At 45.2% G+C, this 16,753-nt stretch overlaps 1 protein-coding gene across 1 annotated transcript; it reads left to right on the forward strand.

Annotated features, from left to right (window-relative positions):
• Positions 1-11,334: 11,334 nt before the first annotated feature.
• CST9L (cystatin 9 like) lies at positions 11,335-14,857 on the forward strand. The gene is made up of 3 exons (XM_032143010.2): positions 11,335-11,580; positions 13,175-13,288; positions 14,541-14,857. Exons 1-3 carry the CDS (start codon positions 11,341-11,343, stop codon positions 14,628-14,630), a joined length of 444 nt encoding a protein of 147 aa, XP_031998901.1. The 5' UTR covers positions 11,335-11,340; the 3' UTR covers positions 14,631-14,857.
• The last annotated feature ends 1,896 nt before the right edge of the window (positions 14,858-16,753 follow it).

Genomic DNA, 16,753 nt, shown 5'->3' on the forward strand with positions numbered 1-16,753 from the left:
TAACCAAGAAAAGATGAGAAGATCCAAAAAGCTCAATTAGAAATAAAATGAGAGCTATTACAACCACTATACAGAAATACAAAAGATCATTCAAGGCTAATACGAACACCTTTATGCACACAAACTAGAAAATCTAGAGGAGATGGATAAATTCCCGGAAATATACAATCCTCCTAGATTATCAGGAAGAAATGGAAACTTTGAACAGACCAATAACAAGTAGCGAGATTGAAACAGTAATAAAAATAATTGCCAATGAAAAAAAAAATTCAGGACCAGATGGATTCACAGCTGAATTCTATCAGACATTCAAAGAATAATTGGTACCAATCTTATGGAAACTATTCCAAAAGAAAGAGAAAGTGGCAATCCTTCCTAAATCATTCTGTAAAGCCAGTATCACCCTAATACCAAAACCAGGAAAGGACATAACAAAAAAACAAAACTACAGACCAATATGTCTGAAGAACATAGTTGCAAAATCCTCAACAAAATACTAGCTAACCAAATCCTGTGGCATATCAAAAAGATAATACCCATAATAACCGAGTTACCACTCCTTAGTTCCGTATTTATGCTATGAGGAGGTTCTGTAGGTGAAAGATCTCTACAAGGAAATACCAGGGATGCAGGGATGATTTAACATACACAGGTCAATAAATGTGATACACCACATAAACAGAATTACAAATGAAAATCATATGATCATCTCAGTAGATGCAGAAAAACACATTTGACAAAATTCAGCATCTAGGCACAATCGGCCTAGATGGGACAAGGTAATAAGAGCTATATCTATCACAAACCCACAGTCAACATTATACTGAATGGGGAAAAGTTGAGAAATTCTTCCCCACTGCTCAGGAGGGGGTGAATTGAACAGGTGAGGAGTGGCCCACTCCCACCATGGGAGACAAGAATCCTAGCAGTGGGAAACCCCAAGCCCCCCACGGACACTTGACATGGCAGGGACTTGGCAGAGACAGCAACTACTTAGAGAGGTGGCGGGGGCAGAACTCCAGCCTATGTGGAGCCGAGAGAGCTTGGTAGGGGAACATCTGTAGAGGAATACAGCCAGGGGTCCCCATCCTCCAAGGCTAGTCATGCTCCTCTAGCAGACATTAGTCTTAAGGTGACAGTCAGACCCAGACAGATCAAGGTGGTCTTGTCCATGAGATGGGGCCAGTCTGGCCATGCCTGCTTGCAGCTCTGATGCCCAACCAGAGTGCTCCCCGGGGGCCCTCATCGTAACTCCTTCACTGGTAGGCTGCACCTGACCATTGGAGAGCTTCAGCAGACTGGTCCCCACCCACTTGCAACCTCCTTCTGCTACAGCATTCCCCCACCACTTTGATGGCTTCTGCTCACTTTGATCTTTTCATTGCTTTGCCAGCACCTATGGGCAGATTTTCCCTCCAATCTCCTGCCTGTGCACTAATGTGCACACACCCTGCCACGCCACTGCTGCCATGTATACACACCCCAATGGCACACCACTGCTGATGCACGGGCACCCTGTCAAACTGCCACCAATGGCACAAACAAGCACACAGATGTTGGCAGCCCTGCCCTTGCCACGCCGCTGCCACCACTGGTGCAAGCGTGTGCTCAGAAGCCAGCAATCCTACTTTCACCAGCTCCCCACCCTTACCATGCCCCTGAATGTATGCAGGAATGCTGCCACCCTGATCCCCCCAGTGCTGTATTTCAGCTGATACATGTGCACCCTGCCATGCTGCTGCAGCTGCTGGCACACACAAGTGAGCATGGATCCTGTTGCCACCACCCCAACAAAGAGCTTTGGCCAGCACTATTCATTGGACTGTTGTGGCCAACAGACTGGGAACACCTCAGCCCCTCCAGCACAGCAGTTTTCTAACATCAAGGGGTTAGAAAACAAAGTCAGGGACCTGGTACTAGCCACCCAGATTAGTATATGCAGCCCAGGAGTGCTGAGAAATGAAACCAGGTGGCTGAACCCACCTTATAACACAATCAAACAAGGGCATCAAAAAAGATAAGAGTAAAACACCCCATCTAAAGGACAGCAACTTCAAAGACTGAAGGAACGTCAGCCCACAGAAAAGATAAAGAACCACTGCAAGAACTCTGGCAACTCAAAAGGCCAGAATGTCTTATTAATTCCAAAGGATTGCACTTGTTCCCCAGTGATGGTTCTTAACCAGCCTGAAATGACTGAAATGACACGCTTAGAATTCAGAATATGGGTAGGAATGAAAATCTTCAAGATTCAGGAGAAAGTGGAAACCTAATCCAAGCGATCTAAGGAATACAATAAAATGATCCAGAGGCTGAAAAACCAAATGGCCAGTTTAAGAAAGAACAAAACTGATCTAATAGAGCTGAAAAACTCACTTTAAGAACTTCAGAATACAATCACAACCATTAACAGCAGAATAGACCAAGCTGATGAAAGAATATTAGAACTTGAAGACTGGTTCTCCAAATTAAATCAAGTACACAAAAATAAAGAAAAGAGATAAAAAATAATGAATAAAACCTCCGAGGAATATGGGAATATATAGAGACCAAATTTAAGACCCATTGGCATCCCTGAAAGAGAAGAAGAGAAAGCAAGCAACTTGAAAAACATATTTCAGGATGTCAACCATGAAAGATTTCCCAGCCTCACTAGAGAGGCCAAAATTCAAATTCAGGAAATGCAGAGAACCCTTGCAAGATACTATACAAGACGACCAAACCCAAGACATAGAGTCATCAGATTCTCCAAGGTCAAAGTGAAAGAAAAAAGTGTTAAAAGCAACCTTTGCGAGATACTATACAAGACAATTCAACAAGAGGACATAACTATCCTAAATATTTATGCACCCAAAACAGAAGCACCCAAATTCATAAAACAAGAGAGAAGGGGTAGGTCACCTACAAAGAACACTTCGTCAGGCTAACAGTGGACCATTCAGCAGAAACCCTACCAGCCAGAAGAGATGGGGGCCTATATTCAGCACTTAAAACAAAAAAAAACAGATTTCAACCAAGAATTTCATATTCAGCCAAACAAAGCTTCATAAGTTAAAGAAAAATAAGATCCTTTTCACAAAAGCAAATGCTAAGGGAATTCATTACCACTAGATCTACCTGACAAGAGTTCCTTAAGATAGTGCTAAATATGGAAAGGAAAGACCATTACCAGACACCACAAAAACACACCTAAGTACATAGGCCATTGTCACTATAAAGCAAATACGCAATCATGTCTGCATGATAAACAGCTAACAACATAATTACAGGATCACATCCACGCATATAAATATTAACTTTGAATATCAATGTGCTAAATGCCCCAATTAAAAGGCACAGAGTAGCAAATTGGATAAAAAAGGAATATCCAATGGTAGGCTGTCTTCTAGAGACCTATCTCACATGCAATAACACCAATAGGCTGAAAATAAAGGGTTGAAGAAAAATCTATCAAGCAAACAGAAATCAGAAGAAAGGAGGGGTTACTAGTCTAATTTTAGACAAAACAAACTTTAAAGCAGCAACATTCAAAAAAAGAAAAAAAAACCAAGAAGGGCATTACATCATGTTAAAGGATTAAATTCGACAAGAAGACCTAACTATCCTAAATATATATGCACCCAACACAGGAGCAAATTTATAAGACAAGTTATTAGAGACATACAAAAAGACTTACATAACCACACAATGATAGTGGGAGACTTCAAAACCCATTTGACAGTATTATACAGATCATTGAGGCAGAAAACTAATAGAGATATTCTGGACCTGAACTCAACTGTCAACCAAATAGACCTAACAGATATCTACAGAACTCTTCACCCCAAAAAACCAGAACATACATTTTTCTCATCTGCACATGGATATACTCTAAAATTGACCACACAATTGCCATAAAACAATTCTCAACATATTGAAAAAACCAAAATCATACCAACCACACTCTCAGACCACAGTGCAGTAAAAATAGAAATCATTACTAAGAAGATCACTCAAAACCATACAATTAGATGAAAATTAAACAACCTGCTCCTGAATGACTTTTGGGTAAACAATGAAATTAAGGCAGAAATCAAGAAATTCTTTGAAACTAGTGAGAACAAAGATACAACATACTAGAATCTCTGGGACACAGCTAAAGCAGTGTTAAGAGGAAAGTTTATAGCACTAAACATCCTAATCAAAAAGTTATAAAGATGTCAAATTAACAAGCTAACATCACACCTAGAGGAACTAGAAAAACAAGAGCAAACCAATCCCAAAGCTAGCAGAAAACAAAAAATAACCAAAATCAGAGCTAAACTGAATGAAATTGAGATGTGAATTATACAATCAGAAATGACAAAGAGGATATTACCTACAACTCCACCGTAATACAAGAAGCCCTCAGAGACTACTACAAACACCTCTATATACACCAACCAGAAAACCTAGAAGAAATGAATAAATTTCTGGAAACATACAATCTCACAATATCAAACCAGGAAGAAATTGAATCCCTGAACAGACCAATAACAAGTTCCAAACTTGCATCAGTAATGAAAAGCCTACCAATGAGGAAAAGCCTGGGACCAAACAGATTCACAGCTGAATTCTACCAGATGTATAAAGAAGAGCTGGTATCATTTCCACTGAAACTATTCCAAAACATTGAAGAAGAGAGCCTCCTCTCTAACTCATTCTATGAGTCCAGCATCATTCTGATAACAAAACCTGGCAGAAACACAACAAAAAAAGAAAAATTCAGGCCGCTATCTTTGATGAACATAGATGCGAAAATCCTCAACAAAATACTAGCAAACCAAATCTGGCAGTACGTCGAAAAGCTAGTCCATCACACTTAAGTAGCTTTTATCCCTGGAATCAAGTTTGATTCAACATACACAAATTGGTGAATGTAATTCATCACATAAACAGAACAAAAAATATATAAACCCAAATGATTACCTTAATATATGCAAAAGAGGCTTTCAATAGAACTCAACATCCATTCATGTTAAAAACTCTCAATAAAATAGGTATTGAAGGAACATACCTTAAGATAATAAAAGCAATATATGACAAACCCACAGCCAACATCATACTGAATGGGCAAAAGCTGGAAGCATTCCCCTTGAAAACCAGCATAAGACAAGGATTCCCTCTCTCTCCCTCCTGTACAACATAGTATGGGAAGTTCTGGCCAGAGCAATCTGGCAAGAGAAAGAAATAAACGGCATCCAAATAGGAAGAGAGGAAGGCAAACCATCCCTGTTTGCAGATGCCATGATTTTATATCTAGACAACCCCATAGTCCAAAAGCTCCTTCAGCTAATAAACAACTTTAGCAAAGTTTCAGGATACAAAATCAATGTACAAAAATCACTAGCATTTCTGTACACCAACAAGAGCTAAGCCAGGAGCCAAATCAGGAAGACAATCCCATTCACAATTGCCACAAAAAGAATAAAATACCTAGGAATACAGCTAAGATCTACATTGTAGATCTCTACAATGAGAACTACAAAACAATTCTCAAAGAAATGAGAGATGACCCAAACAAATGAAAAAAAATTCCATGCTCATGAATAAGAAGAATCAATATTAATAAAATGACCAAACTGCCCAAAGTAATTTACAAATTCAATGCTATTCCCAACAAACTACCAAAGACATACTTCTCAGAACTAGAAAAAACTGTTTTAAAATTAATCTGAAACCAAAACAGAGCCTGAATAGCCAAGGCAATTTTAAGCAAAAAAAAACAAAGCTGGAGGCATCGTGTTACCCAGTGTCAAACTATGCTACAGGGCTACAGTAACCAAAACAGCATAGTACTGGTACAAGAACAGACACATAGACCATTGGAACAGAATAGAGAGCCTAGAAATAGGGTCACACACCTCCAGTCATCTGATCTTCAACAAAGCTGAAAAAAAAACAAGTAATAGAAAAAGGACCCCCTATTCAATAAAAGGTGTTGGGATAACTAGTTAGCCATATGCAGAAGATTGAATCTGGACCCCTTCCTTACACCATATACAAAAATCGACTCAAGATGGATTAAAGACTTACATGTAAAACTCAAAACTATAAAAACCCTGAAAGACAACATCGGCAATGCCATTCTGGACACAGGAACTGGCAAAGATTTCATGATGAAGACACCAAAAGCATAGGCAACAAAAGCAAAAATTGACAAACAGGATCTAATTAAACTGAAGAGCTTCTGCCCCGCAAAAGAAACTGTCAACAGAGTAAACACACAGCCTACAGAATGGGAGAAAATTTTTGCAAACTATGCATTGGACAAAGGCCTAATACCCAGCGTCTACAAGGAACTTAAACAAATTTACAAGAAAAAAGAATGCATAACCCCATTAAAAAGTGGGCAAAGGCCATGAAGAGACACTTTTCTAAAGAAGACATATATGTGGCCAACAAGCATATGAAAAAATGCTCAACATCTCTAATCATTAGAGAAATGCAAATAAAAAACACAATGAGATACCATCTCACACCAGTCAGAATGGCTATTACCAAAAAATAAAAAAAAAATTAAAAAAAAAACAGATACTGGCAAGGTTGTAGAAAAAGGAGAGCACTTATACACTGCTGGTAGGGATGTAAATTGGTTCAGCCATTGTGGAAAGCAATTTGGTGAATTCTCAAAGAACTCAAAGCAGAATTACCATTCAACCCAGAAACCTTATTATTGGGTATACAGACAAAGGAATATAAATCATTCTACCATAAAGACATTGCACGTGTATGTTCATCACAACACTATTCACAATAGCAAAGACAAGGAATCAACCTAAATGTCCATGAACAGTAGACTGGATAAAGACAATATGGTACATACATAGTAAATAATACTACCCAGCCATAAAAAAGAATAAGATCATGTCCTTTGTAGCAACATGGATGGAGCTGGAGGCCATTATCCTAAGCAAACTAACACAGGAACAGAAAACCAAATACTACATGTTCTCCCCTATGAGTGTGAACTGAGTACACATCAACACAAAGAAAGGAATAAGGGCCTACTTGAGGGTGGAGGGTGGAAGGCCAGGGAAGAGTGAAGATTAAAAAAATACCTATCAGGTACTGTGCTTATTACTTTTGTGATGAAACAGACTGTACACCAAACCCCCTAACAGGCAAATTACCTATAAAACAAACCTGTCCATGTACCCCTGAACCTAAAATAAAAGTTAAAAAAGAAAACAAAATGAGATACCATCTCACACTAGTCAGAGTGGCTATGATTAATATTTAAAAGTCAAAAAATAACAGATGTTGGCGAGGCTGCAGAGAAAAGGGAACATTTACACACTGTTGGTGGGAATGTAAGTTAGTTCAGCCACTGTGGAGAGCAATTGGAGATTTCTCAAAGAACTAAATATAGAATGACCATTCGACCCAGCAATCCCATTACTGGGTATATACCCAAAGGGAAAATAAATCATTCTACCAAGAAGACACATACACTCTTTGTTCATTGCAGCACCATTTACCATAGCAAAGACATGGAATCAACCAAATTGCCCATCAACAGTGTATTTGATAAAGAAAACGTGGTATATACACACCATGGAATACTACACAGCCATGAAAAAAGAACAAATTATATTCCTTGCAGGAACATGGATGAAGCTAGTGGCCATTATGCTAAGTGAATTAATACAGAAACAGAAAACCACGTACAGTATATTTTCACTTATAGGTGGGAGCTAAAGATAAATACTAGAAACTAGTAGTGTGGGGAGGGAGGGGGGGCGAGGGTTAAAAAATTAACAATTGGGTACTATGCTCACTACCTGGGTGACAGGATCGAGCATACCTCAAACCTCATCATCACACAATATACCCATGTAACAAACCTGCACATGTACCCTCCTGAATCTAAAATAGAATGTTAAATTACAAAAAAAAAGGGGGGGGGGGGCAATGTGTATTAGTAACCACTCATCTTTTTTTTTTTTTTTTTTTTTGAAACAGGGTCTCATTCTTTTGCCCAGGCTGGAGTGCACTGGTGTGATCATGGCTCACTGCAGCCTCCATTTCCATCTCTTGGGGTCTAGCGATCCTCCCGCCTCAGCCTCCCAAATAACTGGGACTACAGGCACACACCAGCATGCCCAGCTAATTTTTTTCTATTTTGTAGAAATGGTTTTTTTTTTTATGTTGTCCATGTTGGTCTTGAGCTCCTGAGCTCAAGCGGCCCTCCCCCGTGGGCCTCCCAAAGTGCTGGAATTATAGGAGTGAGCCACTGCACTCAGCAACCACTCATCTTCCAAACACCTTTGTGGGGGTCATTTTCATAGCCAGCTCAGACCCTAGGCCAGTAGATGGTGGCACATCTCTGGGCTGTGAGGCTGCCCTCAGGGAGGTACAGACTGCTTGGCTGGGGGCTCCTGCCTCCAGATTCCCTCAAGCCACACATCCTGGCACCATCCTCCACAGAACTTGGTCTGTTCCAGAACTCCATGGGAGCCCCTGTCAATGTTCAGCACAGAGGCAGCACAGAGGCCCATGATGAAGACTCAAAGCTCCTGCCATCATGGAATCAGGTTTCTTGTGAAGAAAGAGCCTGACGACCCATGAGAGCCAGGCAGTGGGACAGAGCTTCAGGGGATGTTGGGGTGAGAACTTACACATTAGGGAGCAGCCAATTACATCATCCTCAGTAAGTACAGTGCACCCAAACTCCACCAGCTATGCCTTAAGGGTTGTTTTGCCAATATCCCTGTAATACAATTAACACTTTAATTTCATAATTAACACTTTAATTTCATAATTAACAGATCATTCCTTTAAAAATTATATTCTATGCACAGCAATGTAAATATATTTAAACAATAGTGAACTGTACACTTAAAATTGGTAAGATTGTAAATGTTATGTTTATTTTGCCACAATTTAAACATACCTTACACTTTATATTAGGTAAAGAAATTTACAGGCAACTACTGAAGTAGACTAGTTAACTGTATCTGTCAACTCTGCTGTATCCTTTATAACATGTAGGCTTCCGTAAGCCAGCTTCCAGGAGACATATTAAACCCTCACAACATGGTTGTGGAAGTGCCATATTCCCTGCAACATTGTCATTTGTTCTGTTGTATACTCCAAGCCCACAGTGGTATTTGTATGCAGGTTCATCACTATTATGGCTTCTCGATAGATTTTTTTCTTTATGATCATATAACCTGCATTCGCATTGCTGTGCATGCTCTCAGCCCAAGATCAAATCATGTACCAAGTCACTACTGCAATAAGAAGATTCTTTTCCTTGCTCTTTGACTAGTGATGTATGTGAAAGAATTGGACAAAGGCCTGTAAATGTGAACTACAGATTCCTGTACTTGGCCACGATACTCTTGTTGGGGAGCAGGGTTGAGTTTATTCACCTCTTCCCACAATGGGGAGAAATCTGACTTGGACAAACGATGATTCTGTGACTCAGAAAGAAAAATAGACTCTATACGAAGATCAAGAAGACGCACAGTACATGGAGCAGATGGGTAGTGTGCTCCAGGTAGGGGAGGAGAGTGCGAGGGAGGACCCAGGTGGGGCCCTGGAGAGAGCACAGGAAGGAAGCCAGACTGTGCCTGTCTCCAGGGCCCCTGCACGCCCTCCCTCTGAGCCGCTTTCTGCAGGAATTTCATGTGCCTTGGCCTCCTTCATCTGTGCTCCCCTCTGGAGAGATACGCAGGTGCATTTAGTCATCACAGTGGTGAGAATACCTCCCAGAGTTTGCACTTTGCTGTCAGCCTCGGTGGCAGTGCTGAGCCCTGCCTTCATTCCTTCCCCAGGCTGTGGTCCAGGCCTGAACACTGGGGAGAAATGTCAAATGTGCAAGGTTCCCGTGTACCCTCAGCAGAGATAAGGAAAGGAATTGCCAGTGCAGAACAATTGCCAATCTAAGCATACAGCTTTGCAATTATTACAGCACTTTGACTCCATGAGGGCAATTTGTCCAGTAAGCAACAAGCCTCTGGAGGCTGGATGGACAATGCTATGCCCATCTGAGGAGTGGACAAGTGAGGCCCAGAAAGCTCAGGGAAGGGTGAAGGTGCAGAATCAGCTCCTGGCCCAGCTGGACTGGGTCTCAGGTCTCCAAGGCTAGGACCACCCCTCCACCCCTACCCCCAACTCTCTGCATCTCTGGGAGAACTCAGGTGAATTCATTAAGTTCTGCCAGCTGCTGGAAGGTACAACAAGGATCTCAGGGGGTGGAACCATGAAATGGCATTTGTCATTCATGACTCAGGGCTGAGAGGGTCAGCCAGAGAGTGAGGGCTGTGCTGCAGGCAACTCTGCTGAGACCCACATCTGTGAGTACCATCCACAGACTCAGAGTCCCACCTGGATGCTCCCTCCATCCTGCAGGCCTGGGAAGGAAGGGTATGCACCAGCTCTTGGGAGTATCCTCAGCTTGGGCACATCGTCCTTCATGGCCGCCACATCCAAGGTCAGAGCTGAGCACAGGTCACATCTATGTCCAGCTATGCTCAGGAGAAAGTGACCTGGTACTGAATGCATGGCATTTTTTCTGTCCCCAGCACCCCCTCCCATCCCTGACTTCTAGGAGTGTGGGGTTCCTAGACCATCCCCCAACTTTGCCAAACTTGTATCTCCAGTGGCTGAATCTAGCTGCAAGTACCTATACTAATCTTTCCCAGGTTCTTCGTCGGGAGGTTGTTCTGCCAGTGCAGCAGGTCCTAAGCTTTAAAGCAGCCATGAAGGATGCCCAAGAGCAGTCTTCACCCTCAGCCCCAGAGCCCCACAGCATCAAGTTGCTGATACTCAGGCAGGTGCTCTGGAGCCTTCCTATGAGTCCCTGGGCAGCCATGCCTTCTGTTCACTCACAGCGCTTTTGCTCCTGGCAGCTCCTCCTTTTAGTCCTTGACCCATCTGGTTTTGTTTCCCCACCCCACTGGCATGTCCAGGGATCACCTTCCACTCACACCTCTTGTACTTCTATTCTTATTTCAGGAACTGACCCTGGACACCTGAGGAAGTGGGTGCTCTCCTCTAGCCCACTGAGGCACTAGGGAGCAGTGGTGGCTGGACCTCATGCCTTGCTCTTGCCCACTGGGATCCCCGATCTTTCTAACCCACCCCCATGGTTGCTGTTACTTCTCCCTGAACAAGAGATGATTGAAACAGCTTTGTGTGGAGGAGGTGAAGCCACATTTGGGAGGGACAGATTACAATGCCAGAGATGAGGCCTGGAGGGAGGAGTTTCTGCCTGAGCTCAAGAGTTTAAGGGCCAGAACTGTGTGCAGTAGGTTCCTGTGGGAGTCCAGGCTGGGAAGGCTGGAGGCAGGGATGCTTCCTGTGCCCTGCCCCATGTGGAGTCTGCCACGGGGCAGGGCTCTGTCCTGGGCGCCACTGCTGCTTCTCTTCAGCTTCCAGCTCCTGGTTACCTATGCTTGGCATTTCCAAGAGGAAGAGGAGTGGAATGACCAAAAACAAATTGCTGTTTATCTCCCTCCCACCCTGGAGTTTGCTGTATACATATTCAACCAGCAGAGCAATGACTGGTATGCCTACAAGCTGGTGCGTGTCCTGGATTCCTGGAAGGAGCAGGTTGGTGACCACATCTTCTTCTGCCTTAGTGTCCAGCACAGACTGCTGAGCGATGGGCAGGGGTGGGAGCGTGTGGGGCAGGGCTTAATCAGGACTCTTGGTTCACCATTTGTAGACTAAACTTGTATAAAATACAACCTCAGAAATTTGCTTTTTGTCTTTATGAAAGATATACATTATAATTTTTTTGAATCCAGATCTACTCAATAGTAGATACATTATTCAACCTCCATGATTTTTATGGCATCACTTAACTGAAGAATGACCTCAACATAAGGAAAATTGAGAAAATGATGCATCAGGTGAGGAAATGGGTCACACAAAAAATGTCCATAGACAGAAACTGAGAAACATTTCAAAGAAATTTAAAAAGAGATAATTAGGAAAAGAGATAATCAGAGTAAAAGAAAGGGAAGAGAGAGAGAGAGAGAGAAGCAGAAAGAGACAGAAAGAGAGACAGAGAGACAAAGAGAGCTGATAATTCAGAAGTAAAAAAGAAGCACCATCATCCCCAAGAGGCTGCTGTGAGGTCAGTTCTTCTCTGATTTCCACCTGCTCTGGGCTCCTTGCTGGGTCTACACTTAATGAGTTGAATGTCATGTTACACTCTTCTTCAGTCCATGGTCCTTAATCCTAAAATGTTCTCCTTTTAGTGGAATCACTAAATGATTCAGGAATGTGCAGTTCGCCTGGGCTGCAGGCATGAACAATTAAAATGCCCTCCTAGTGGAGAACTTCTGGTTTAGAGGGAGAAGGAGCATTGCTCTTCGTTTGTCAGCACCAAGAGCCTGAAAGAAGGGTAGAGGGACCCCAGTACTGCACAGAGCTTAAGCTCTGGAAAGACTCTGTGTAAGGTCCTGGCTGGCTCTCTGCCCCCCGCCCTCTGGTGTGGAGCCTTTCACATGGCTTCCTGGATGTGGTAATCCCAGAGTCAGTTTAGGGGCTAGGAGGAATGCATGGATGGGGAGGGAGTCTATGGAGTGGAATGACATAGAATGGAGTGGGAAGGAGAGCAAGGAGAACTTCAGAGTGCACCTTGCAATAGGGCAGATGGTGTTTCTTAAAGCCATTGTCCCAAGAGTGTGGGCCTGTGTGTAGTGGGAGCGCTGGGTGGCATTCTTGCATTCCTCTTGCGGAGGTCAGGTGGAAGGTTTGACAGCACACTCTAGATGAGGCTTCCCCTGCCCCAGGGCTGAGGTTACCCTGAAAACTGATGGAGAGCTAACACCTTCCCAAGCATGCAGCGTGTGTCCTCTGAAAATGCAGCTGCAGGCTCACATGCCCGCTGAGAGTGAAGCCGAGTCTCATCATGGGAGACAGGGAAGTGAAGCTGGAGATAGAGGATGCATTAATAGGGTATGACAGCCTGTGTCTGTCCCAGGACCCACCACACATATTTGCTGTTTGCTCTTAACTCCTCAGTCTAGAGAAGGTCTCCTGGGTTTTACCTCCAGTGAGCTAATGCCAGGCCCATGCGCGAGCTCCCTAGTGGAGGAGAGTGTTGCGGCCTCTTCCTACAAGGTCGCATTTTCACAAGGAGTTACCTACGAGCAACTCAAAGAGTCTGTCCACTTTAATCTTTTTTATTCAACAGGGTTATGATAAGATGACATTCTCCATGAATCTGCAACTGAGCAGAACCACGTGTGGGAAGTTTGAAGACGACTTTGACAACTGCCCTTTTCAAGAGAGCCCAGAGCTGAACAATGTAAGACAAGACACCAGCTTCCCCCCTGGACACAGCTGTGGATGTTGCATGGGGTGTGGTGTGGGCACAGGTGCAAATGACAAAGGGACTTAGAGGAGTGAGCCTGCAGCAGCCTCTACCAGGCTACTCTGCTTGTGCCTTAGTAGGGAGCACAGAGGGGCAGGCAGCCAGAGGTCCACTTGCAGGCTCCTGGCCAATTTGAGTTTCCTGACTCTGTCATGTCATGCCACTGCATCTGCCTGTACCCAGAGCACATGGCCTTCAGACTGCTCTCACCCCTGGGGTCCTAGTCTCCTAGGCCTAAGTAGAGGCTGTCCCCTCTCTGGTCTTCCTCCCCAGCCTTCCTCTGCCTTTTAAAGAAAGAGCCTGGTGAGGGCCGGGCACGGTGGCTCACGCTTGTAATCCCAGCACTTTGAGAGGCCGAGGCGGGCGGATCACGAGGTCAGGAGATCGAGACCATGGTGAAACCCCGTCTCTACTAAAAATACAAAAAACATTAGCCGGGCTTGGTGGCAGGCGCCTGTAGTCCCAGCTACTCGGAGAGGCTGAGGCAGGAGAATGGCGTGAACCTGGGAAGCGGAGCTTGCAGTGAGCCGAGATCGCACCACTGCACTCCAGCCTGGGCGACAGAGCGAGACTCCGTCTCAAAAAAAAAAAAAAAGAAAAGAAAGAGCCTGGTGGGGATCCATCACCTCTCGCTGAGTGTGCAGTTCTCAGGGTCCCCCTCCCCTGACCCAGAGCCTGAGGCAGGTGGAGGCTGAGGAGGGACCCCACTGCCCTCCCTCCCTGGTCCTGTCCTGGCTCCTGCTGAGCTGCAGTGCCTGCTCTGGGGACGAGGACATAATGAACCCTGACACTGTGCATGACACATCTAGCATTACTCCATCCCCTTATCAGAGGATTAGGTAACAGGTTAAGTAATTGTTTAAATCTGAGAGCAGCTCCCTCTGGAATGGAGTGTGCCATGCTGTTCTTGGAGAATGAAAAACACTGGACAGCCTGGGTTTCCCCTGGAGGCTGCTGGCTGGGGAGGAGGGTGCTAATACAGGTGTTCTTTGGTCAGGAGGGAGCCACAGATCACCCTGAAAGTCTGGAACAGCCCAGAACTCAAGCTGGAGGCCCACACTTAGGGGCCAGAGCCCAGCCCTGGGAATGGGCAAGACTGAGGTGGAACCTGTGTTGATAGCAGAAGCCACAAGTTTCTGCGTCCTGAGCCCCCAGCCACTGTCCCTTCCTGTGCTTGCTCCCTCAGACCCGCATCTGCTTCTTCACCATTGGAATAGAGCCCTGGAGGACACGGTTTGACCTCTGGAACAAGACATGCTCAGGCGGGCATTCCTGAGTGGGTCCTAGCCACGGGCCTGGCCACATGCTGCCCTCTCCTTTCCAGCACCTCAGCAGTTCCTCAACATGGCCCTTCAGTGCCTGAGCAGCTCTGTGCTTGTGTGTTCTTACTTTCCATGTGTTAGGAGTTCATGCTCAGGTATTTTAGAAATTCTTCATTGTCTAAGTTCATCATGTAGTATACATCTTAACTTAGCATTTTAAGAAGCTTTGTGTGCCATGATTCTGGAGGGAGGGGCCTGAGCAGTTGATGGTGTTATTTTCAGCAGGGCAGCCTCCTGGGTTCTCAGGGGTAAATTTTTCTCTCCTGTTGGGCCTCCTGAGCTGCTTCCAGAGGCACAGCTAAGGTGCATCTGAGCTGCCATCTCAGGGCCCCCTGCAGGCTGCAGAGGGGCAGTGAGGGTGGCCTCCCAGGGCACCGGATGTGCACATGGAGCAGGACAGGGACTCGAGATCCCACACAACAAATATGACATTGGCACTAATGCTCAGGGGGCATGTATACCTAGTGTGTTAGCTGAGAATAGCCAGCAGCTATGGACAGCCTGTCCACATCTCCCAGACCAGGCTTTAGCATGTATTTTCTGTAAAGATTTAAGGAGTAACTATTTTGATCTTTGTAGGCCGTATAGTCACTTTCTCAACTACCCAGCACTGCCTTTGTATGTTGAAAGCAGCCATAGGCAATGCATGAACAAATAAGAGCAGTCATGTCCCAACAAGACTTTGTTTACACATGGAGACAAGCAGACTGGGCTGCATTTGGTCCTCGGGCCATGATTGCCAACCACTGAGTTCAAGTCTGAGAGTCACACTCCATCTTCAGGAGGGAGGCAAGTGAATGTCCCAGTCTCCCAGCCTCCTGGCACCCGATTCAGAGGTGTGTGCCACATGGTTCTCAGAGCTCCCCAGAGGGATAAATGCCACTGACCCCAGTGTAACCCATTGATAACAGACACATTGCGTTTCCCCTTCTCTGTCTCCCCTTCTCTCATGTGCCTCCTGGGATCACCTCCAAATAAACTACCTGCACCTACCAGTCTGCGTTTCAGGGTCAGCCTGGGCGGGACACAACACAAGACCTGTGGTGCATTTGGACCATTGTCTTGGGACGTGCCCTCCATAGACGTGCTGGGAGGGTGGCCCCTAGACTGTAGGTGTTCAGGCAAAGCAGAGGGGAGAGCCAGGCCCGGAGACCTCCCTGCGGCCTGCCAGCACTGAGGTAGGCATAGCTGCTGCACTTTGTGCCATCTGGTGGGTGGGTCTCTAGATCCCACACAGCCCTGCCCTGCCTTTTTCCAGACTTGAACAGATTTTCCTTTGAGACCCTCCCACCACCTCCCCTCTCTGCTCCCATGCTTGGTCCTTCTCTTGACCCTGATTCTGTCAGCAGAAGGAAGCTCAGAGGAGGTGCTTTATCCACAGTGATTCCAACAAGTGTCTTCCAAACAATCCACCCCACTCATTCCACTTAAGAACCATTTCTGAGGCAGCTCCCAGGACAAGCTCTCATGGGGAGTGAGCCCACTGAGGTGATGGGGAGTCCTGGCTCAGGACCCTTTTGGAGCACAGAGGTCCCTCATGGAGCAAGGGGAGAGGAGCCCACTCTAAGGCACTGGCCCCTGGGAGGATGCAGTAATTCCTGCCTGACTCAGACTACATGTGTGGGTCTTTAACAGTTTTCTGCACCCCCAAGAAATGGACACCCACAATTTCTGGGACGTGTTGATTTCTATTGTATTTCCAGAGTCTACATCATGCATGGCATGATCCATGTGCACAGGCCTAATTAGAGGACAGGTCTCGCACTGAGGGCCCTGTTCCTTTGGAAAGACCTCTCCTAGCTTGCCTTGCCTGTCTGTGCCTGCTCCTGGAGATACCTATACTTCTCCTCCTTCAGGAATATGTGTGGTGAAGACTCAGGAAATTGGGTTCATAGATGTTGCATGTAGCCATGAGGTGGGCGCCTGAGCAAATTTTGCGCCAGAGGCTAAGGCCAGAGACATGCTGAGAACATCTGGTCAGTAGCATCCCTGGACCCCAACCCCAGGAAGGAAAAGGGGCACAGATTGTAGTGTAGTGTCACTAGCTTCCTCATTCCCCAGAAATGTGAGTTCTCAT

Source organism: Hylobates moloch, unplaced genomic scaffold (genome assembly GCF_009828535.3).
Source record: "Hylobates moloch isolate HMO894 unplaced genomic scaffold, HMol_V3 SCAFFOLD_21, whole genome shotgun sequence".
Classification (NCBI taxonomy): Eukaryota; Metazoa; Chordata; class Mammalia; order Primates; family Hylobatidae; genus Hylobates; species Hylobates moloch.